Genomic DNA, 25,428 nt, shown 5'->3' on the forward strand with positions numbered 1-25,428 from the left:
TTCTTTGCAAGGACACTCAAAAGCCTGCCATCCATGGATTCTGTCAGTGTTTTGATCTGTTCACCATCAACATTGCGTGCAGCAGCAACCACAGCCTCCCAGACACTCCTATACTCATATATACATACAATCCCAGTGTTTATCCTTACCCTTGTATACATACATTCTGACATTCACATGTCTGCATTTCCTAACAAAGGAAGTTCATCCTTTAAAACATGGAAAAATTACTTGACATGCCCAGACCTGAACCAGAAGAACCAAGCAATGAAGCTGTTCAAAGTCACCCTGCTTTCTTTGCCAGTATTGCAGTTCATTTGTGCAGGAAGTAGTAACGAAAATGACATTAGAACCTGTGAAACAAATTCAAAGAGAAGCTACAGATTCTTTTGTTTGTCAGAGGCTTTATAGAGAACTTGGTGATCACATTCAAACCTTATCTGGAATTTTGTCCATCTCAAGATTTTTTGATGATGCAAGAAATAGAGAAGCAGTGAATACATTACATTCCTTAAATGGATGGCTGGAATTTCTACTGACTGCTTATGAAACCAGACAAGGAACTACATCTGAGAACAGACTAGTCTTGCTACCTCCACCTCAGGGTTGTTGTTAGGGAAATTCTTCAGTATACCACAAATGCAGGTGAACAATATGTGCATGGCAGCTTGAGGTCACGTGGGATACGCATTCAAAGGTGGCGTGTAAGACGAAGTCTACAAGAAATTGACCCTTTGGACGTTCCCTCAGAAGACGCAATGCAATACGTTGACAACTGTGCGGTGTTCCTTTCCCCAACAAGTTATGGTGAGAAAATTCTAACAGAAAAACAGTCCTGATTCTAAGTCTATAGCAAAATAACTCATTGTTTTATTTACTCAAACTTGTGCATAACTTTGACCGTGTCATAGTTTCCCCATACATAACTTATACTTGTTTCATTTTTCTATAGGCATATAGATGGAAACCACAAACTTGTGAGATGGAGGATGGTGTTCCATGGCTGTGTGGATGGTTTCAGTAGAACCATCACCTTGCGTGTTTAGATAACAACAGGGCATCAAGTGTTTTGTCACTGTTCATGGTTGGTGTTCAAAACTTTGGAATGCCATCCAGAGTGAGATGTGATCACGGGCTAGAAAACACTGGTGTTGCCCGTTTCATGCTTTAAAGGCAAGGACTGAACAGGTGTAGTGTCATCACTGGCAGGTCTGTGCATAATCAAAGAATTGAGCGATTATGGGCAGAATTAAATCGAGTGGTCTCATATCATTTTGTTAATCTTTTCAATTTTATGGAGGAGCATAGTGTATTAGATTCACTTAATAAGGTCCATTTATTTTGTCTTCATTATATTTATTTGCCCCGTATTCAAAGAGCTGCCACAGAATATCAGAACCAGTGGAATAACCATGGACTTTCAACACAAGGAGGGCAAACCCCTCTTCAGCTGTGGCAAAGGGGCATTGTCAACAATGCAGGAATACATAACCCAAATATGAATGGTATTTGTGAAAATGATTTTAGTATTGATGAATGCAGACCACTGCCAGAGCTGGAGACAAACAATAATGTTGTTGTTCCATCAATTAACATTTCCATCAGTGACACCATGATGGTTACACTTCAGCAGACCTTTGATCCATTTGAAGGTGATGGCAATAACGGTATAGATTTATTTTGCGACCTTGTTCGTTTTCTTGAGAGACAATCCTAAAATATCAATAAAGCCTCTGGAGAAATTCTATTTACTGTAATTGTGGTTGTGCAGTCACAGCTTTAAATTTAAAAAAATGCTACTATCAACCTTTACATGCATGTTGACGTTTTGTATATAATTTTAAAGAATTTCTGAGTTGTATTATGTGAGTGTGTTTAGATTTTACAACCATGTTTCGTTTTAAAACACCTTGTTAAAAAGAAAAAATACATTTGTGCAACCACATTTTATTGAGGTTTTGGTCATCACAATCACCAGGTGTATTGCCTTGGAACAAGGTGACTCAAACAGCAACAGTCACATGTTGTCCGCTGCTCCTCTTTTCTAGGACAACACCTACAATCAGTAGCGGTTTTAGATATGGGCGACACGGGCGGTTGCCCGGGGTGGCATCGTGGTGGGGACGGCATCACGGGCATCGGCAAAAAAAAAAAAAAAATGCTCGTACTCATGCTGTCCCTACATCAGCCAGCGCATATTGGGAATGGCATAGGCACCGATTGGTTTTCTATCGCCCATTTGCTGGGAGTAAGGGCGCTTGCGAGGCGCGCCTGCTGCTTGCGGCACAGAGAGGAGAGGGCGGGGCGGCGGGGGATTCTCTGACCGGCTGGAGCAGCATCTAAAAGCCAGCTCGCAAAATAAAACAAAATAAAAACAAAACAACAAACACGAAAACACCAGACATCATGATACAGACTTATAATTTGCACCGATGTTTTTTCGAAATTCTAAACACGAGAAGTGAGCGCGAGAGCCCTCGGTGCGCCTGCTCGCTGCTGAAGTCAAAGTAAACTTTATTGTCATCTCCGCTACAGACAGTCCAGCATATAGAGAGACGAGACGACGAGGCTCCAGTTACAGCAGTGCAAGTAAACAAACAACATATATAAGAAGAGTAAGAAAATAAATATACACTTTAGGACTCGGGGTAAAGGGATCAATAACAATTTAAAATTTACAGTTTGATGATTTAAAGTCTCACACACAACCCGTCGAAAGGGGAGGGGCCCTGCTGCTTCCAAATAGAGCACATTTCATTTACAATGTTGTAAATCCAAGCCCATTATGTATTCATGATTTGTTCCTGGGTTGTGTGAAATCTCAGAAAAGCACCCAGACAAAGTGAAAATGTAAACTAAGGTGTAGGTGTGTTAGGTTATGTTCCGGTTACCTTCGAGTTGGGGGATTTGTGTTCGTACTGGAGGGCAAAATTAAAACCAATGGAAGATGGACAAGAAAAGTTCAAAGCCATCAGGTGCTCAGTTTAGAAAAAAGAGAAAAGAAGAGGAGGAGAAACGAGCAAAAGATACAGAAGAGCAGATGTGTCACTGGATAATGGCAGGTCATCCTGAAACAATCAGGATCAGAATACTTTATTAATCCCTTAGGAAATTATGTGGGTTACAGTTGCTCCAAGAAGAAATGGTAAAAATAGCAACAGTAACAGACTAAATTCCAAACAATACATTATGTTACAGATTTTAATATTAATTAGTCATTATCAATTGTTACAAAAAGTTACACCCATGTGCCTTTTTTTTTTCACGTCGACTTGCATCAGCTGAGTGCAACTATGACGTAGGAGACAGAGTTGCTTGGTATTAAGTTGGCCCTAGAGGAGTGGCGTCACCTATTGGAAGGAGCTGAACACCCATTCACCATTTTCACAGACCATAAAAACCTTACTTATCTAAAAACAGCTTAACGTCTAAATGCCCGCCAGGATCGTTGGTCTCTGTTCTTTGATCGGTTCAAGTTTGACATCTCCTTCCGTCCAGGTTCCAAGAACACAAAGGCTGACACTCGTCTTTACGACCCAGACACAGAACCCACTGAACCAGCTCCTGTGCTTCCTACCTCCTGCCGCGTGGCGTGTTTATCCTGGGACATAGAGGAAACCATCCAGCGAGCATTACAGGACAAACCAGACCCTGGCACAGGTCCTCCAGGCCGCCGCTTCATACCCACAGCAGCCCCTCCCGGAATCGACCGCACCATCGCACTACTACGTCATCACTTCTGGAATACGTCTTTGCCTGTGACGTATGCGCCAGGAGCAAGACCCAAAATCAGCGTCCCTCTGGCCATCCCTTCTCGCCCTTGGTCCCACATTTCCCTGGACTTTGTCACTGGACTGCCTAGGTCAGCAGGTTAAACAGTAATACTCTCTGTGATCGACAGGTTTTCTAAAGCAGCTCACTTCATTGCCCTGGAAAAACTACCCACTGCCACGGAAACTGCAAGACTCATGATTGACCACATCTTCAAACTCCACCGATTTCCTGCAGAAGTCTCTTCGGACAGGGGACCTCAATTTACATCCCAGGTTTGGAAATCTTTCTGCTCTGCCCTAGGTGCGCAAGTCAACCTCAGTTCCAGTTACCACCCTCAAACCAATGGACAGACTGAGAGACTCAACCAGGAACTGGAATCCACACTCCGCTGCGTAGTTTCCCATAAAATAACATGAAACCTGGTCAGCACATCTCCTATGGGTCGAGTATGCGCACAATTCACATGTTTCTGCATCCACTGGTCTCTCCCTCTCTCCCACTGGTCTCTCATCCAGCACCATCTCCAGTGATGCCGCCACGTCTGGACTCGGACTCGGGAGGCACTGCTGAAAGCTGCTGCCCGTCACTGCCACTATGCGGATTGTCTACGATCACCAGCTCCTCAGTAGGTTCCAGGGCAGAAGGTGTGGCTGTCGGCTAAGGACGTTCCCCTTAAGGTTTCCTCCTGCAAGCTGGCTCCTCTTTTTATTGGGTCGTATGTCATCCGCTCGGTCGTCTCGCCCACTGCTGTGAAACTCAAGCTTCCCCCCAGTTTACGGATTCACCCAGTGTTTCACGTTTCCCAGGTTTCCAGAGCTTAAGTCTAATAAATATTGTTAAACCACCTGCTGTCTCTGTCCTGCGCCTGAGTTCAGTTCGGCACAGACCACTCAGTCACGTGACAGTATTTTTATACTGGTTATTTCTGGTTTAAATAATAGTCCCATCCATGACACTGATAAAGAAACTAGAAGTTGTTAAAGCTAAAACACCTGGAATATCCCAGGATTAAAGGTATGTCATCAAAAAGATCATCTCAGAGAGAAAATTGTTGGAAATTGTTAGAGTTAACCACTGTGAAAATCTGCATGGGCTATGAGTTTAAATGTAAATCATTTTTGTTAACATAAAATTGGAAAGAATTTATCAATACTTTTATTTACAGTTTATAGTTAAAAACTCAGAACTGGGAGAAATCTCTTTACAGCAATAACAAGGCTAAAAATCAATGACAAGCGTCTGACCTTCGGACTGTAATGTTGTATGGTTGTGTGTCTTGTACCCTGGGTTTATGATTCCTATTGATTTTTGAGAATGATTCATGTTTGAGTTTTGTCTGGGGTTTTTTTGTTTTGTTTTGTTTTTGTCTGTTTGTCACTTTATTTTCTGCTTTGGTTGTTTGGTTTCCATTTATATGTTGAGTCTTCAATCTGTGTTTTGGTTTGAGGCTGTGCTTAGTTAGTTCCCTTTGTGTTTTCATTCCGTTCCTTCTGTCTTGTATCTTATCTTTTAGTGATTCATTGTCTCGTCTAGTCCTTCTGTCTTCCCCTGTGTCAAATGAATTTCAGTCACTTTAGTTTTGTTTTACTTCCTGTTTTATATTGGTAGCTGTTTAATGTGTCCCTGTCTCATTATGTTAATTGTCTTCATCTGTGATCCCCATCTGTTTCCTCCTCCTTCATTACATGAATAAATTGAATTGGCTTACCTTCTCTTTATTTTTTCTTGTTCCCATTTTCTTGTTCTTTTCTTGTTCATCTTCCATGTATTTCTAAGATGTCCATCACTGTGTTTGCTGTGAATTTTCATTTCTATATCATTTCAGATCTTTGGATTAACAGGCTTTGTTCTTTAGACATTTATGGTTTTTTGGACTTTGAGCTGTTAGTCCAGACTAAACACAAAGTTTAATTCCTGTCTTCTGCATTTGTGCCTGCTAAAATTAATGGAAATCCACATGGCAAATTATGACAGATGTTGTCTGTGTGTCATTTCCACATAAATAAAGCTTTAACTATATTACAAACAGTTTTCTTTTTGTTATTTTCATTTGACTCACCATCCTACCAACCTGGAGCGTGAAGCAAATTACAGCATTAGCATAGAAACCATTTCCTGCATGCACTTTGCTTTTCCAGTCAGAAAAAAATTCAAATTTCTCTTACTGAAAAATTACTGTAGTTTCCATATAAATGAAACTAATTCTTTCACTGACACCGGTGACACCTGGAATAAGACATTTTTATTTAATCTGAAAAAAGAGGCCCAGAAAATAAACTTGTTGGTAGCAATAAATAATTTTTATTATATATATATTTTAAATTGTGCACAGATTACCAGGAGCACTTGTGGTTTGAATTCAAGTTTCTTAGGCCAAATGTTTCCTGTATGAACCTGATATTGCAGAAAAGCGAGTAATAGACACACAGATCTGCAGTGTTCGTTTTACTCTTTGCCTCTACAAAGTGTGAAATGAACACACACGCAAAAGTTGCAGCACCAGCATGGGGAGATAATATATTTAAAGCCAGGAAATCATCATGTCCTGTCATTTAATCTTTACACTATCTTGATCTTTTTCTCGCCTGCATTTCTAAAATCCACTCACCATTGCGCAAATGTTGAAAATATTTAAGCCACATTTAGATTCATGAGATAACATCATCTCTTAACCACGTTGTTTTCTGGGAAAACAATCATCTACGAAGATCACTGTGATGTCACCACACGTCATAAACTTAAAAACACGAGTAGCTGTTGTTGTGCAGGCAGAATAAATATCTTAAAAACAAGAACCACGCTGCCAAATAATGTTTCTTGTGAATATTTTGATGACTATTGTTCTTGACCTCTTGTTCAGATTAAGAAGTGAGAAGATATTGTATGGCTCTCAATAAATAAATAAATTGATGTAAAATAACCATTTGTCTTCCTTCATCTACATTGAAAAAAGATTTTTTCTTTTTCCTAGTAACATGTCATGGGTGTAACAAAGGTAATACTAGTGCTTTAATAAAAGGAATGACTTAGACTAGCTCAATGTGTCATGATCCTGGGTCATTTGAGTTTTCCGGTTTGAGCTTTCTGTTTTTTTTGTCATTTTGTATTATGTTTCGTGTTTAAGACCTCTTTGGAAGTCTTAAGTTGATTGTGTAGTGCCTAGGTTTTTTCTGTGTAGATTTTAATTGTTTTGTATTTCCACTTGTGGCTTGTTCCTCTCCTTGTGTTTCCCTCCTTCATGTGTATCTGTGTTTCCTCAGCCCGTCGTGTCTCTCTTTTTCTCTTGTGTTCCCTCGCTCCCTCTCATCTGCCCCGTCCCATCAGTTTCTGGGGTGAGGGGGGCTAGGGCCCGGTTGGTCCCTGCTCGGGTTTTCAGGCCGTTTGAGGGTTTGCCAGTCCCTTCACCCGTACAGGCTCCTCAGGTGGGCCCAGCAGTTGCTGGTGCCTGTCACGGCTCCCAGGTTGACCGCGGCCATGTACCAGCTCACTCCTGCACCTGTAGCTACTCCTCGGGGGGGCGGGGGGAGTGACTGGTGTCCAGTCTGTCCCGGCACCTATGCCGGTCCCTGAGGTGAGGCGTGCCAGAACACAGCCGACCTATGCACCCATACCTACTCCTAGTGTAAAATCTGTGTGAAACTCTGCACTCAAGTTTCAACTTACAAGTTCGAATTTTGACCCTATTTTTCTTCCTTTCAGCTGATTGGTCAGTGTCATGTCAATCACAAATTGAACAATCCAGTCATAGAACAGATGGGTTTGGCTGTCAGAGGGGCACTTTTTTGAACTGCAGGTCCTTGAAGGGTAATACAGTTTGAAGCTGAAAGATTTCTATGTAAATATCACATAAGGCTCATAAGCTGTTGAAAGGATACAGTTGTGGTATACCAGTGGTCAGATATACCATTATTACTTTAGCATTACTTTGACTCAAAATCAGGGTTGATCCGGGACCACTGCTATGAGTCACACTATGCTGGGTGACCATATTTTGATTTCCAAAAAAGAGGACACTTGGCCCAGTCATGAAGAACTTTAATAATACTGTTTGCTTAGAGAATATTTGAACATATTTAAACGATGCCTTCTCTGTGCGATTAATGAACGGTGAAATAAAAATGTCATATAGGCTTTAACATGTCAACAAGGGCAAAACAAAAAACAAAAAAAACCTTTGGAATTAAATAATGGTACAGAAATAAGGCGTCATCTGTATGAGAAAAGCTACCAGTACTGGGTCGGTACGAGGGAAATTTCTTTTGCAGTTCATCTGAAAACCTGCAGTTGCGCTTTGGCATCTTTTAAACATCATTATGATTTTTTGCCCACACACAAATCTTTTTTACACATACAAATCCTGATTTACAAGTACAAAATATTTATGACCACAATTTGAGCCTATACATGATAAACCTAATAAATGAAGAGGCGCACAGTGAAACACACAGCCGGGTATGAGGGAGATCGCAACAACGCGCAAACGAAGACACAGACACTAAAAACAAGAGGGATGATATAACCATAAGGGGCAATCGGGCTCAAGAGTTGGGAGTTCGTCTTGTAATCGGAAGGTTGCCGGTTCGAGCCCCGGCTCCGACAGTCTCGGTCGTTGTGTCCTTGGGCAAGACACTTCACCCGTTGCCTACTGGTGGTGGTCAGAGGTCCCGGTGGCGCCAGTGTCCGACAGCCTCGCTGGACACTGGCGCCAGGGTGGCTGTGGCTACAATGTAGCTGCCATCACCAGTGTGTGAATGGGTGGATGACTGGATATGTAAAGCGCTTTGGGGTCCTTAGGGACTAGTAAAGCGCTATACAAATACAGGCCATTTACCATTTTAATTCCCCTTACTGTGTTACATTGTCATCACCTTCCAGTGTAGAAAGATATTAACTTTGACACAGTGTTTCAGTACTTCTTTATTATCATCTCACCTCCCTGCAGGGTAGTCCCCCAGCCAGTGATCCAAGCCTCTTGGCCTGATGGGAAGAAGTAGGTGGAGGAAGGCAGGCAGATGGGTCTGATGTGCTGGGTTAGGCTGACTCTGGTGTCCAGCTCCATCAGCGCAATGTCACTGTCTTCAGTGTATCTGTTGTAGTACCTGTGAGTGATGATCTGCTTCACACCCCTCTTTACTCATTGGTCTGGTTCTGCACTTGCAATCCCAGGAAAGCCTCCCATTTGTGCCCATTCATGACAAAATAGTTCAATGGGTTTCCTTTTTAATTTGTGGTTTTAGTAACTGTGGATTTCCTACACTGAACACATATGTTCCTTTTCCTGCATGCACTTTTTTTTTTGCATTGACAGAAAATTTGCGACTAATAAATTACTTTTTAGTTTCTAGCCTAATTATTTCATTGATATAATTTGTAACCTGGAACAACAGCTGAATTCAAGCAGCAAAAACACATGCTGCCAATAACTGGCAATAACAAGAAAAAAGAGAAAATCAATGTGCAAAAACGGAAGACTTGTGGTTTATGTTCAAGGTTCTCACGCCAAATGTTTCCTGTCTCACATATTTATACAAATTTGTGCATCACATCCTGTTAGTTTATCTTGGCACCATCTCTCTCCTGCGCTTCACTTAAGGAAATGTATTAGTATTCTACTGTTGCAGCTTCTTTGAAATATGCACTCTATATTGCTCTGGTCAATTCTTTTCTCTATACAATTACAGAAACTTGCATGAAACATGTTGTCTAGAAATAGCTCAACACAATAACACTCTAATATCCACTGTGGCTCAATCTTTACTGTTGGGGTTTCTGAGCTCATACAGGTTCTCATTGTCCCTCTGTGCTCTGATATTTAAACTGTGGGGATTCGAGTGAGACTGATGCAAGTTAAAGTAAGTCATTAAGCTTTCTGTTTTATCTACAGGAGAAGGACACCTGTCAATACATGCCTGAAGTACATAAAAAGGGGGTTAGGGTCATGAATAAATAATGAGATCTATGGCCAAACTACTGTATTTGAATGCATTAGTTGCAGTTTGAATGGCTGTACCTAAAGCCAACGCACCTTGGTTGCACTGATTGAATTTATAGGATTATAAAACTTTATTAAATGTCTTGTTAAACAAAAAGCTTGAAATGCTTTTTGCATGACAGTCCAAATGATCCTGAAGTGAGTGCTGTTGAAAACACCTCATGGCATCATGTTGTGTTTGAATGTTAGGGAACTGGACTTTTATTATCCCCAAAAAATGCATGCATTCATGATTTACTGAGACTGCAGCAAATGAAAGAGGAATGAACAACTAAACTTATCATGTTTTCGATTGTTGTCCCTTTCTTTTATATAAGACCTTTTCCATTTTAACTTGAATTGTCAAGCTGCAAGTAAAAGAAATTAAAAATGATACGAGGCCTAAAGAGTAATGGAAAGTTAGAGAGAGGAGGAAACTCACAGTGTTATGACAGTTGAATATTATCAGAATACCCATAATCGCTGGTAATCAGGACCCTCTATCCTCTGTAAAAAGCATTTGCAGGGAGACAGTCTACTTTAATTTTTCCTCTCTTAAATTTAACTTTATGGTATAAAAGACATGGATTGATTTCAAAACCAACAATGTAATAGGTCAACCAGGCCTATTGCATTGCTAAGGAGTAACGAAAACTATGAACACAACAAACAGGTAACCGGAGACTGTGATAGCTGGTACGAAAAACGGGAAACAGATTTTGTGCCTACAGTCAGTCACACAAGGTGAATACGCCCACATAATCACACATTTTGTCACCTTACACCTCAGCTTGATCTGTACCCGCTCGCTGTTTGAGTGCTTTGGACATTTCGTTTTTATTTTTTTAATTAAAAAAAAAGTCTGCGGTGACACGCCATCTCCTCACAGTATTAAGTGAAATAGAACAAGAGTGACTTTCGTTGACACGAAACTTTTAATTCTTCTGAAGTGAGTGCAGTTAAAACTCATGACGTCACGTTGCGTTTGCATCCTGCCACCGAACAGAGGGCTCATTTCATGGCTGCAATTGGACTGAGATATTAAGCTGAATTTCAAAAAGACTGTGATACCTGGTGTAATTTTACAGGACAGAAGCTGAAGCCCCAGCAGGCACCTAACTGCTCAAGATGTGGAAAAACCTCCTGCTTTCTGCAGTTGGTCCTGGAAAAATCGGTACCGTCGCGACAGTCATCGGGATGTTCATTGCCACTGTTCTTCTGCAGACCGCGACGTGCGTTTGCAGCACTTTTGAATGTAATGAAATCGTCGTCGTGCCTTTTTTTTTAGTATTTTTCCTGGTGCTCCTGATAGACCAGACATTTCGGAGCACCGCGAAACATCCATCTACGTTTTTATGCCTTGTACTCAAGCGCGTTATCAGATCGTTTCTAATCAGTCTGCTGTGGATTGTAGCATTGTTGATTTTCACGGACTGGTATGGTTGTTGTAACATTGATGAAAACACGAGTAAGCTGTTCTGCAAATCTGAGAACCTCACAACCGAACAAGAAGCTCAAAAATCTGAAGTGGAAATCAAGTCAAGGGTGAGGACTTTCTTGCTCTATGCTCATTCTGCTTTTTTAATGAAATTACAGCAAACACACATTAATGCTGTTATATTTTGCATGCTTGTTGCTTCTTTTTCAGCTTGCTGCTTACTCTCTGCTCCTCAGCATGACTCTTGCAGCTTTCTTCATGACTTGGAGTGGGTGGAGAAAATGGTTTGAAGAAAAATACAGTTGGTGCAACAAGAAAACTTTTTACTACAAACTGATTTTGGAAGAAGAGAAAAAGGTTCTGGAGGAGCTTTTGAGGAAAGAAGCAAATGAGACTCTGACTAAAGAAATCACGAGCAACATAAAAAGGAAAGACTGGGACGGCTGTTTTAACGTTGCTCAACAAATGATCAGTAAAGCAAAACATCAAAAACCAGAAGCAACCAACCAGCAGATCAACTGGATCAGTGAGGGGAGCTCCAGCAGAGGGGGGCAGCATCATCAAGCAGCAGCACATCAGCAGGTAAAAGGCTCTGTTATATACAGATGTTACAGCTGCCAGACTCTGTCAGTCTAAAATGGTGGAACTATTTTTTCTTGCGTTCTGATCTGCACAGGCACCCAGGTCACCATCATATGACTGCAGCTCACTATTAATAACTTTAACATGTGATGTTGTAGTTTAGTTAAAAGTTAACTATAAACCCTAAAATACATTTGTGTGCAGAAACAAGATAAATGTCTTAAGCCGTTCCTTATTTGAACAGATGGATCTACACATATAATTTGACACAGCGTTTTTACTAATTCATAAAACTCTTTTGCAGGCTCAAAACTATGAACTTGATGAAGTTGCACAAGGTAAACGCACCAACACTCCTTAATTCACCACGCAGCTCTCATAAGATCAACTAAAGTCACTTTCACTGCAATATACTAAAAACCTTCACTGATTTGATGATGATGATCTTCCCAGTGACCACTAGAGGTCTCTGCTGTTCCTGTTTTCACTGAAACTCTCACATTAAGGGTTCAGGGCTTGCTTTGACCCAGTTCCATGCAACACTTGTTATGCATCTACCAAGCGAGCAGAGGGTTGAAATATCTTATATCTCATAGCTCATAATGAGGCTTTTAATATTGCGCTGGTGATGGTTGGAGTTAATTTTAATCACTTTAGAGATTGGCCACAATGTGTTACTGTATAAAATATTCGTGCATGTTATTTGACTCCTACCCACCTGCTGCACCAGAACTGCCAGAATAACAGTTTTATTTCCTCAATAATAAAGTTACTATCAAAGCTCAGAGTGTAGCAAATTAAACAAGTTACTTTTCAGAACCTCCCAGTCCTCTTATTTCCCCTTTTTCCTATCCAAAGAATGTTGAATGTAAAAACCTACAGCTGCAATCGGGAGAGATACCAATAAACAACAAAAAAGATCTATCTTATCTTATAATAATGATGGATTGCATTTACAATTCCACTATTCATTTACACACTGGTGAATGCAAGCTACAGTTGTAGCCACAGCTGCCCTGGGGAAGAAACGACAGAAGCGAGGCCATATCAGAATCAGAATCAGAATCGAGTTTATTGGCCAAGTATATGTGCAGACACATACAAGGAATTTGGTTCCGGTAGATGGAGGCTCTCAAGCACAGCAATGTAAATCACACACACACACACACACACACACACACACACACACACACACACACCTGTGTAAACCAACTATAAATAACGAATCTAAACTTATATACATAAAATACAGAAATGAATGAGGTGGAATGAATACTACAGAATGTACATAAGGTGCAGCTGCAGTCTGGCAGTGGGAGCAGTGTGACAGGTCAACTGTTAAGAAGGGAGATGGCGAGGGGAAAGAAACTGTTCCTGTGTCGGGGGGTCCTGGTCTGCAGGCTTCTGTACCGTCTGCCAGAGGGCAGCAGATCAAAAAGTCTGTGTGCAGGGTGTGAGGGGTCTGTGATGATTTTCCCTCCCCGTTTCCTGGTTCTTGAGAGGTACAGATCCTGGATGGAGGGCAGGGGGGTGCCGATGATCCTTTCTGCTGCCCGTACAGTCCGCTGCAGTCTGCTCCTGTCCTGTTTAGTGGCTGCTCCATACCAGACTGTGATGGAGGAGCACAGGACAGACTCAATGACCGCAGTGTAGAACTGGATCAGCAGCTCCTGTGGAAGGCTGTACTTCCCCAGTTGTCTCAGGAAGTACATCCTCTGCTGGGTCTTTTTGAGGATGGAGTTGATGTTGGTCTCCCACTTCAGGTCCTGGGAGATGGTTGTACCCAGGAACTTGAAGATCTTCACAGTCGACACAGGGCTGTCTGATATGGTGAGGGGGAGCAGAGTTGAGGGATGTCTCCTGAAGTCCACTGTCATCTCTACAGTCTTAAGAGTGTTCAGCTCCAGATTGTGCTGACTGCACCAGAGTACCAGCCGCTCAACTTCCTGCCGGTATGCAGACTCATCACCATCCTGTGTATGTATCACGCCATCGGCCCCTCTGGCCATCACCAGTAGGCAGTAGGTGAAGTGTCTTGCCCAAGGACACAATGACCGAGACTGTCCGAACCGGGGCTCGAACCGGCAACCTTCTGATTACAAGATGAACTGCCAACTCTTGGGCCACGATCGCCCCTGTGGTCTCCATCCTTTTAACTCTGTGACTCTGTGGACAGGTAATTTCCTTAGGGATTAATAAAATATAGTGATTCTGATTCTGATTCAGCTAAACCTGAAATAGTAATACAGTTGAAGTCTGGACCATTAACAGTAACTCAGTAAAACATCTCCATAGCAGAGATGTTGTAAGACGACCATCATATATGAGTGAGGCAGAAATGAAATCAAATTATAAATATTTAAAACGGGGAAGCATTTTATTCCAGTAATGACAGAAATAATGAATTGCTCTACAAAAAATGAGGTGTTACAGCCCGTTGGTAGGTTTAGTTCTTTTTTACATGTTGCCATGGTGAATCATGTTATCAGAGCTCCTCTCATGAATCTTTTCCTCTTCTAGTCATCCATGTACTTAACTCAGCATGCTTCCTGTAACAGGGTTCAGAAGTACACAGTTCAAAATACAATTTTAGAAGATCACAAAACACCCACTGTCCTGTAGACGGCTCAGTAAATGACTCCTCAGGCTCAAGTTAAACAGTCAAACCATTTCCAGTATATCTTTGTTTTATGTTCATTTCTTGGATTTTCATTTTTCAAGTCTTGTTTATTTTTATTCAGTTAAACACTTCATTTTAGTTTTCACTCCAGTTTTAAATGTAATCATTTTGCTCTGTACAGACACAAATCTTTGGTTTCTGACAAAAATATTTTCCACCCTGTAGAAAACACAGACACCATGCCGTTATTTAACGAATCCGCCTGAAAGAACACAGTTGACACAGTGACGCAGCTCCAGAAACAACGCAAGCGACCACAGACAAGTTATACACCTTGACAGAGTGGGCGCTCCTTGTCATCACAGCTGAGAGGGGATAAAAAGTCTTAATGTTCAGCCTAATGTGATTAAAAATGATCAGAGTGCTAAAACAGAACTTTTCCCCTTTTCCCTAAAATCTAAGTTTGATCGACATATTAATGAGAAAAGTTGTTTGAGTAGTAAAAATGACTGTTCTAATGTCATTGTTGTGTGTGTGTGTGTTAGTGGCTAGATCCACTGATCTCAATGAATGCCCGACTTTTAAATCGATTTAATAAAGTTGTATGAAATAAACAGTGAATAACAAACAGAGTTTTAAAAAGGATGCAATCCTCAGTATTTGAATTAAAAAGGGATTATGTTACAATGAATGTTCATGTGAAAATGTGCTAAAGACAAATCTAATTGAAATAGAATTACGTGAACTGAGGCTACGTCCACACGTACACGGGTATTTTTGAAAACGGAGATTTTCCGTTTTCGTTTTAAAAAATAATCCCGTCCACACGTAAACGCAGAAATGAAGGAAAACACTGCTATGAACATGCCAAAGCAGCAGGTGGCGTGCAGAAATGTTGGCCAATCAGAAGTCTAGAAGCCTCGGTGGGAAAAAGTAAACAAAGCTGGGGCATAGAAGCAGAACCGAGTCGTAAGTGTGGAGGGACAGTAACTGTGTATATGTAAGCATTTAAACACTGCAGAGAGTACAATTAACAGTAACAGTATTGTAGAAATTCATTTCACCGAAACAATAACGTGGCGCACAGTGTGACGTCAAAATAGGCGCACACCTTTGACGCTGCGTTTTCTGCGTTTTTCTCGTCCACACGTAAATGCAAAAACAGAGTTTTCAAAAATATCCACCCTGGCCGGAGTTTTTAAAAATCTCTGTTTTCAGTGACCAAAAACGCCGTTTACGTGTGGACGAGAGGTGCAAACGCATAGGAAAATCTGCGTTTTCAAAAATACCCGTGTACGTGTGGACGTAGCCTTAGTGAAACATGAAGTGATGACCGAATATTTATATGTGATGTGAATTCTGTTATGAATGACAAAGGAAAAATGATGACCTAATTGTAAAGTTTAAACTTGGTGTTAAATCTTCTACGTCAGCTAGACAGAGATACGATGATACAGTGTGGCTGGAATGATGGATCTAATGAATGATTAGATGTTTGTAATGTGACTGGATGTCCCGAAGGGTGAAGCTGGATTCCATCTCTGAAGATGTGACATTCAGTGGCAGAGGGGGACGTAAGGGTCAGCATTAGCTCAGAGTAGGTTAATTAGATAAGTGTAATTCAGATGTTTTCATTCATGTTTTATGATTTTTACTATTTGATTTTGCTTTTGTTTTGCTCTCACTAAATTGCTTTAATAAAAATTTCCTGCAGCTAAAACCTATAATTGTGGATATTCACTTTTAAAGTCTTTGTGAAAGAGTAAAACTCTTTATCACTGCAAATTGCTCCAATGCTTTACATTACAACATCTGATCACCTTCCCTCAAGACTTGCTGTTCAGGCCTCTAAAGTCCCATGACTGATTGGGACAGTATAGGATTTGACCTGCAAGGCTACTCAGGTGTGGTCATCTTATCATCTTAACACGGGGGACACATGGACAATTTCTAGGTAGTTAGTGCTGGGCCGCATTGGCTCCAGCTGACCTCTGCATTATCAACTGGCTAAGATTCATAGGATGAGACATTAGGAGTTTTAATCACTGAAATATTTGCAAGTTAGCTGAGTGATGCAATCTGTCTTTATAATCTTTGTCAGACTGTGTTTGATAAATCTAAAGAAATGTTTCTTACATGCTTCATATTCTCTGGAGCCTATTGACCAATCAGCTTTCACATGAACATGCTTAATGACATATAAATAAAGATAAATAGATAAATAGATTAAAATAACAGACTATGTATAATTTGCTAAACTGCTGAACAAAATTCCCAACATCCCCATTCATGAATCATTATTGTTTATTACAGTGAGTGAAAAGAAACAATACGCTCAGCCTGAAAACAACCAATGACAAAAGTACAGAAAGTCATTTATTAATATCAGTTCTTTGTTCCTTCCCTCAAATACAACCCACATGTGTGTACCCCTACAGGTGGCAGGAAACAACTTAGACTTACACTTAGAGACTTACAGCATTGTGCAGTTTCTTGCACAGCGAAACTGGGAAACCAGAGTGATACACCTGCTGCTGTCAGACCTGCAGGTATCAGGCTGTGATCTTCTCCTTTATAGTGGACAGAAATTTTGGGAGTGGCACAAATAATTTGTGGCATCTTATTGAATGCAGAACAGCTGATTGTTCTGTAAATAGTTTGAAATGGTTATATAAAGGGTAAATGTCATGGTCTTGAGTCTGACGGCTCAGTGTTTTGTGTTTCTTTATATTATTCTTTGTTCTTGTTTATTCTGTTATGTCTTTGGGTTCGGTTTGCCATTCGTTAGGGGTTTGTTTTGTGCCTGCCTGCTCCCACTTCTCTGTGTTCCCTCTGTCTGTCCATGGTGTCACTGTGTCTGCTTGTGAGTCTGTCTGTTTAGTGCAGTGTCTTGTCTGGTTCTCTGTGTCTGTTAGTTTCCTGTTTTATTCTGAAGGTCCTTGTCTCATGTGAGTGTGTTCAGTTTACGTTTCCCGTGCCTCGTCAGTTGTGATTTCACCCAGGTGTGCGTCCCTCCTGTCTCCCATCCCCTGATTACTGCTGTGTGTATTTAAGCCCTGTGTGTTCTCCTGCCTGTTGCTGCTTTGTCTGTGTTATTTGGTGTTTTCTTGTCTGTGAATCTCCTGCCGTCATCCCGTGAATTCTCCCTGCAAGTTGCTTTCTCTCGTGTTCAGGTTTGTTGTTTAGGTTTTAGTTTAAGTTGTGTTTTTTGCCACACTCCCCTTTTTTTTTGTTATCACTTGGGTTTTGTGTAGTGATGGGCAGATGAAGCTTCATGAAGCACTGAAGCTTTTCATCCAGTTGGTTCATCCCAGCGCAAAGCTTCTTGAAGCTTCATTTGCTCTAGTAGGACACCTACTGGACGTAAAAATAATAGCTGGCATGAATTGGAAGAGTGTGGCCTTTTGCACACAGCCTGTAAATGTCAACAACAAAAGGAGTGTGTAAAACATGCATATTGTAGTGATGCAGTATACTGTGTATATTTATACTGGCAGTATGGAAAATGATTATTTGGAAATGCTTAAAATGGAAATGATCATTTACTGTGAGGTGAGGTGTGGACAGTGGTTGTGCTTCTGTAACGTTGTGGTATGGACAGCTACACACTGAGGCGTCAGTCCTGCCTGTTCACATTTTATTCTGTAAAAACTAAATTGTGCCCTGTGTGTTCTCCTGTGTGTTCTTCTGCCTGTTGCTGGTTTGTCTGTGTTATTTGGTGTTTTCTTGTGAATCTCCCTGCAAGTTGCTTTCTCTCGTTTAGGTTTGTTGTTTAGGTTTTAGTTTTCCCAGTGTAGTTTATTTAAGTTGTGTTTTTTGCCACACTCCCCTTTTGTTTGTTATCACTCGGGTTCTGTGTCAATAAAGCTCTCTCACTTCACTGCATATCTGCATCTTGGGTCCTTTTTTAAATTCACAGTAAAAGGTAAATGGATGCAAATAACTTTGTTGTTTGCAAAACTTGTGCATATGATTTTACAATTTATATTTGCATTTAAAGTTATGAAATATGATTCAATAAACACGTTTGTGGTTGTTACAGTAAAAAAAAAAACTATTTCTACTCTGATTTTATGTTTTCTGTCTGATTTTTAGACCAATTGTGTTAATACAGTATGTCAAATTGAAAACATAACTGTAATTTCAGAGACGTGAGGTTGTGCTGAACAGAATGATACCAAACAAGGCAAATAAACAGTTTTTAAAGGGGAAATGTAGAGGAAACGTCAAAATTAGTTTAAAAAATGGCCAGTTATATCCTGGACCCCAGAGGGTTAAATATTTTTTTTGAAAGTAACGCAATAGTTACTTTTCAAGTATTTAATTTCTTTTAGAATCTTGTAACTCAGTTACTAACTCAGTTACCTTTTTTGAAAAAATAACTAGTAACTATAATTACTTTTTCAAAGTAACTTGCTCAACACTGCTGAAGAAGTCAGCGCTTTAATAACAGGAATGGCTTAAATTTGCTAAATGGTTTCATTAGTTTTTCATTTGTATTTCTAGTGTTGAAACAGTGACAAATGGCCGCTGCACTGATGATGGGTGATGTAGGTTTAAATCTTTGATGTTTAAAGCTTCTTTCTCTTCTCTCCCTTTATGTCACTGATTAGCCAGTCAGTATTCAACTAAACGCATCAAGTATGAAGCTACATGCTGTTGTGTTGTGGGGTTTTTTTTTTTTTTTTTTTTTTTTTTTTTTTTTTTTTTTAAACACGACTAGGTTTAAAGAGAGTTTCATCGGCTTTAGAAATTGGTGAATCTGCTCATCTCTACATCTGACAATCTGCAAAAAACCCTGTCTACAAATCGTATTGTCTAATTCATTTTCTACAGTGAAATGTTTTCAAAAGATTCTGAAAATCAGGAGAAATCAATGCGCACAGACATAAGGCCAAAAATCAACACTGAATGCCAATGAGCTTCAGACCTTCAAGCCACACTGCACTAAATACATCTAAAAATGCAGGTTTAAGCCTGCAGAAAGGATGTCCGGTACAATACACAATCTGTATATTTCAAGTTATTCTAAATAGCCTTACCATTGAAACATCTTTCAGTATCCTGCTCTGTTTGCACACTACAACCTGGGTTATCCACTTATCTGTACCTTCATTTTAATAACTGTACAGTTCTGTTTTGGTAACTATTGTCCATGATGTAAATATATAAAAAATGTGTGTGCTTCTGTTCCATGTCCTGTTTCCTGTTCTGTTTGTATATGTGTCTTTTTGCTGCTGTTACAACAAAATTTTCCCCTTGTAGGACAATTGAAGGATGATTCTATTCTATGTGAGCTTAATTCAGAAACACCAACATTGTTTCTTTGCAAAACCTCATAAAATGGACTGAGGCAAAATGGCAAACAGTCAGAAAACAATGGGACAATACTCCTCTCCCAATGGTCCAGTAACCGGTGTCCTTGGTTCCCAGATGTTTACACACTGCTGACAAAATAACAGAGGATGCTGCAGTAGTAAACATGGCTCTGTTCCATGCATCCATGTATTTTTAAATACAATTTAGTGGCTGGATTAATTTAAAAACCAAAAATGCAATGAGTCAGCCAGACCTGGAAAGATTTGCAGCGTAAAAAACACCCATAAACACATCACAAGGGTAACCAGACACTGTGATAGTTGGTATGAAAAACAGGAAACATTTGTCTTCCTGTGGTGTTGGAGTTGTGTGAGAAGAGTCTTCTGTGTAAAACATTACTAAATACAAAAACTGTAAGCCTTACTTGCTGCTGCAGTTAATTGTAATAAAAAGTAATTAACCATCAATGACACCCTGACACTTTGTGACAGCCAGCCCCATAGTGGGGTTGTTTGCCAAAGGGTTTCTATATCTATTATGGCCCTTATGACAGGTAGAAAACAGATCTGACTCCTTAATACAATCACAGATTTTAACAATAGTGTCATCTGTTAGGCACAAGTCATTTTTTAAAAGTGAATGCAATTTACCTAAAGCATAATGCTGGCCCAACCCATGCACGTTTTGCATCTCTTCAACAATTGTCTGTATTGTTGAAGCTGGAAGGAGCAGCTGTCCTTGCAGTTTTAGGTAAAACAAACACACATTCCTAAGGAAGGCCTCACTGAAATTCTGTGGCAGTTCAGTGCCTTCATTTGTTGTTGCCTCATTTAAGCTATGTGGAGCATCTTCACCTGCAAATCCAGCAGAAGACTGAGGAAGTGTCCCCCTATACATGTCGCTTATGCTTTCAACAGAACATTCTCTATGTTTTCTGGACATATGAGCAGTAAATGATGATTTCACAGAGAACATACTTTTACAACCAGTTACTGGACATGCCACAGGTCGCCCCTCCACTATATGCTGTGTTAAGTGGGATATAAGTTCTTTCACTGTGTGAAATTGGCGCTCACAGAGTGTAGTGGCACATTTCAAGTCTGTAAAAATGGCGCTACCAGCAATAGGGGGTGCAGGTACATTGTGAACCCGATAGGAACGGGTTTTAAAGGCTGCGTAAGCATAAATGTACACCTGCATTCACTACCGACGCATTTGAAAAAATGATGGGGGTCATTCCTGTGAACTCTACAATGCAGCACATAACCCCTCAACGTCTTCAGCGTTTTGTTGCAAAAAGAGCACGAAATCATTGTAGCTGTCGACAGCACATTTGTTTTAGGTTACTAACCTCCTATGACCTTTCAATAAGCACTGCTTGAAAACAGCATGGAAAAAATAGGACTAGCCTATCGCTCGGTCAGACGCCATTAATACTATTACTGGAAAACATACTCTCATGTATTTAAAGATAACAGAAAATGCAATGTTAGCTTACCAAAACTTTTGCTTGTGCTAAAATAGCTGAATATCTCAACGTATACACATCTCCACCACTCTGCTCGCAGACTGAGCGCGTAAAGGCACGAGCCGCCAAGCTTGCTACTCCCGCAATAATTTAAGTAGTCCAATCAAAGAACAGAAACAAACTCTCACGCTCAGTGATTTGCCAAGGTAGAGCTCGTGTAGTTTTAAATACTAGCACACTTTGGGCAATTAAGAAAAAATAAATATTTGAGCAAATGATTAATTTAACTTTTACTAAATCTGGCTAAAATTGATTGAACATGGTGCAAAATTAAAGAAACGACTAACATGGAGGAGATGACCAGCTGTCTATTTGAAAGATAATCAGCCCAGCATAGACTGGCCCACTGGCCAGCTTTGGAAATTTGGATTTTAACAAGTTTTGGATTTTTCTCCCACTGAAAAAGACCTCCCCCATAGCCATTCATACTACAGCAAAGTAATAACAACTAAATGAAAGAAAAGTTCCTGTCTTTTCACTGTCTATAAAAAAACAGGACATTTTCTATGAATCAACAAATCCTTTCTATTTTATAATTACATGACAGTCTGGCCAGTGGGCTGCCATAACTTTTAGGTCATTTTTAACATTTATTTACTACAGTTCAAGACTAAAGACTTATGCTGAATGATTTCATTTATTTACTACAGCAGTTTGTCTGTACTGTTGAAATTGTACTGTCATACAAAGATATCTCTGATAACTTCTTTACAGAAATTGTACTGGTCTGGCCCACTTAGAAAGTGGTCTGTATGTGACCAACATTGTAAGTGAGTTTGAATGAATTTGTAAAATGTAATACAGATACTTTCTGAATTTAAAAGAAAATTAACAAATTATGTCATTTTAACATTATTTTGTTACTGTTTCAGTTGTATGTGTTGTCTTTTAAATTACAATTTTTCAGTGTTTATAAAACAGTAAACTGTAAATTCAACAAGGACATTTGATATTTAAAACATATTCCTACTGTAAAATTAACATTTTTATTTGGTTCAGGACTTTACAGGTATATATGTATTATTTACAAAATGTTGATGTAAATTAAACATTGCTTTTTTGTTTTTCTATTTAAACATTTTTTATCTCAAGATTTTACACAATTTTACTGTTAATTTCACAAACATTTTTACAGTGTGGTTAGATATCATATTTCTAAGATTTTCAGGGCCGAGTACAATAACCTCAGTTTGATCTGAATTAAGAAGCAGAAAGTTAGCGGCCATCCAGGTCTTTATGTCTGTAAACATTCCTGTGTGTGTCATCTGGCTTAATGGACAAATAGAGCTGGGTGTCATCTGCATAGCAGTGTAAATGTATGCTATGTCCTCTAATGATGCTGCCTAAGGGAAGCATGTATAATGTAAACAGAATTGGTCCTAGCACTGAACCCTGTGGAACTCCATAATTGACCTTAGTGTGTGAAGAGGACTCTCCATATGATACATACAGACAGGAGGAATATATATAAAACAAGAGAAAAGGCATACAGGTTTGCAGTCTTAAAATGGAAATCGCTGAAATGTCCCTTAACTGGATGACCGAGCATGGATCAACGCTTAAAATGAAAAGTAGTTTAGAGTCAGTTTGATGTTTTTAAAGCTAATTTTTGTTCTCACGTGTTTACATTGACTTGCTCATTATCACTAAGGCTAGCTGTTGGAAAATCTTGCAAAAAAGACTAAAATAGATATAGAAAACCTACCTGTTGATCTTTGTCTGTTCGACCTTGCCTGTTTTGTTTTCTTGTGTTTCACTGAGGTTTCGCCCTCTCAGAAAATAAGATACTAAAATTTAATGATGTGTCAGAAGAATAGCCAGGAGTGTCTTGTGTTTGAAATAATTACGCTTCATTAAGCTTCCTGTTTCATCAACAGGAGAAAGACACCTGTCAATACATTCCTGAAGTACATAAAAATGTAATAAATAAATAATGAAATCTATAGTCAATTAAATTTATCCAATTATAAAACCTTAATAAATGTAATTGTTAATTATTTATTGGTGTGTTTCAATTTAATAATGTCCAACTTATACAGCACTTTGATGTTAATAACATTTTGGTTCTGACACATCATCTCTTTACGCTATAAAGTGGATGTGGATTAGACCCCAAAAGAAAGCTTGAAATGCTTTTGCACAGCAGTCCAAATGATCGTAACATCTGAGTGCTGTTTAAAACCCTTCTCATGTCACTGAAGTGTGTTTGCATGGTGCATGTATGCATGTATATGAATATTTTAATTTTACAAGTAAGCTCAAAAACCACAAATGTTCACAGAAACCACATGTATACTCAATTTTATTTCTTTTTTTTTGTTGTTATTTATTTTATTTATTTATTTATTATTTATTTTTAGGGAATTTGATTTTTATTATCCTCAGATGGGAGCCTCTTTGCCTGGCTCAAAAGCATAAACACAGAGACAGTGTAATTGTTTCTTTCCTCTCTTAAATTTAACTTCATGGTATAAAAATAGTTCAAGATTTTGTGCTTACAGTCAGTGACACAAGGTAAATACACCCACATAATCACACATTTTATCTCACCTTACAACATCTAACCTTACAGAGCTCAGCTGACTTTACTACTGTGACAATAGCAAAAAACACAGAGATCCACAACTAGGGATTAGTGATGGTAAATTTGATTCTTTTTACTGAATCGAGTGTTAATGAGTCACTCACCAAAGTGAATCGGATTTTTTGAGTCATTTGATTCACTGAGTCAGTTGACCAGAGAGTGCAAAAAATGTACATTTTCACTCAAACTTAATTTGTTTCTCTTTTCATGTAAATCCTACTGCTAAGATGAATGATTCTAAAAGAAATCAACTATTTTATAGAGCAAAAAAGAGCAAAAACATTTCTAAAATTAAGCAATTTCCTATCAAAATTGCTTAATAAACATTTATTTATTTTTATTTTATTTTTATTTTTATTAGTATTTTCCTTAAATGTGTTAAATATATATTTTCTCATCTAAATGTCCACTGAGCTGTGAGCCAGGGGGTGGTAATGCTCCTTAACATTGGTTGCCAATCAAGAAGAAGCTGTGAGCCAGGAGGGAGGGGGTGAGTGAGTGAGTGATTCGTTCGCTCTATGATTCAGCACAGGAGGGAGGGGGTGAGTAGCTCAAATGTGCTGTTAGCATGTTAGCAGAGCGATGCTACTGTGAACAGAGGAGCTATTTTCTTGATGTGAGCTTCTACTCAGGGTTTTTTCTTCCAGTTCAGAGCAGAAATTTTTTTGTTACGATACTGGATGTTGTGTTTTTCTCCACAATTTTAATTATAAGCTAGATATATTGCTGCTAACAGCAACAGGGATGAGTCAGTGAGTCAGTTGGGCTTGTGAATCATGATTCATGAGTCAGTAAAGTGATTCTCGAGTATTGAACGATTCGTTCATGATTCACGCATCACTAGTAGGGATGGGTATCGAAACCCGGTTCTTGTTGAGAACCGGTTCCCACTGTTTCAATTCCTTGGAGTTGTTTGCCATTTTTGCAAACGATTCCCTTATCGATTCCAGTCGCCCCGAATGACGTCACCACGTTGCGGTACGTCGTTTACCTGGCAGGAAACACGGCGACTAAGCGGCTCAAACGCTCAAAAGTTTGGTTATACTTTACGAGAACGGATGACAACAGGGCAACTTGCAATACTTGTAAAGTAGATATTTCATTTAAGGGAGGAAACAATATGCAAAAGCATTTGCTCACAAAACACACGATGAGCTTAAATGAATGTCGTGTTTTTAATTCCGCTCCGGACTTGTGAATCTCAACCCAGCAGCAGCGGCAAAGTTTGCACGTCCTCTCCTGTTAATGCAGCAGGTAAATAATCAACTAACAGTGCATATTATTACAAAACCTGCCATCACTGTGCATTTAGGTGACCATGATGAGAGAGACAGACAGAGTCTGGCAGTTCTCGCTGCAGTCTACCGGTAGCGTCTCCTTTCAGGCCAGGATAGACGAATGTCACCGAGCAGTGACTCAGTTTGTGGTCAAAGGCTTGCACCCATTTGCCGCAGCAGATGCCCCGATTTTCAGTAAGTGTTTAATTGTAGGCAGGGACATTACTGGATATTCTTGTGTAATTGCTACAGAATAATTTATGTTATACTTTGTTATTGCTACAGAAGAATATTTTATTTTATTATTTTACATTTACAATTTTTTTCCTGGGGAC

General features: G+C 39.6%; 1 protein-coding gene across 3 annotated transcripts; it reads left to right on the forward strand.

Annotated features, from left to right (window-relative positions):
* The first annotated feature begins 10,554 nt into the window (after window positions 1–10,554).
* On the forward strand, window positions 10,555–18,198 carry LOC146645862 (uncharacterized). Of its 3 annotated transcripts, XR_014909155.1 has the most exons (5): window positions 10,555–11,290; window positions 11,394–11,765; window positions 12,070–12,103; window positions 13,529–13,941; window positions 14,611–18,198. XR_014909155.1 is itself a non-coding variant. In XM_085394747.1 (4 exons), the coding sequence occupies exons 1-4, from the start codon at window positions 10,874–10,876 to the stop codon at window positions 13,558–13,560; spliced, it is 855 nt and encodes a 284-aa protein (XP_085250873.1). In that variant the 5' UTR covers window positions 10,555–10,873; the 3' UTR covers window positions 13,561–18,198. The 3 variants fall into 3 exon arrangements, 2 of the variants coding, with proteins under 2 accessions (XP_085250873.1, XP_085250872.1); XM_085394747.1 differs by having other exon boundaries at window positions 13,529–18,198; XM_085394746.1 differs by lacking the exon at window positions 13,529–13,941.
* The last annotated feature ends 7,230 nt before the right edge of the window (window positions 18,199–25,428 follow it).

This window comes from Rhamphochromis longiceps, linkage group LG20, assembly GCF_057381845.1.
Source record: "Rhamphochromis longiceps isolate RC_006_pf linkage group LG20, R_longiceps_female_GT1.1, whole genome shotgun sequence".
Lineage (NCBI taxonomy): Eukaryota > Metazoa > Chordata > Actinopteri > Cichliformes > Cichlidae > Rhamphochromis > Rhamphochromis longiceps.

Bases quoted from the DNA above. Each gene is read 5' to 3' on its own strand.
- LOC146645862 (XM_085394746.1), top strand. From the start codon at position 10,874: ATGTGGAAAAACCTCCTGCTTTCTGCAGTTGGTCCTGGAAAAATCGGT. The intron at 11,766-12,069 runs GTAAAAGGCTCT...ACTCTTTTGCAG, and splicing joins AAGCAGCAGCACATCAGCAG to GCTCAAAACTATGAACTTGA. The intron at 12,104-14,610 runs GTAAACGCACCA...TCCACCCTGTAG, and splicing joins ACTTGATGAAGTTGCACAAG to AAAACACAGACACCATGCCG.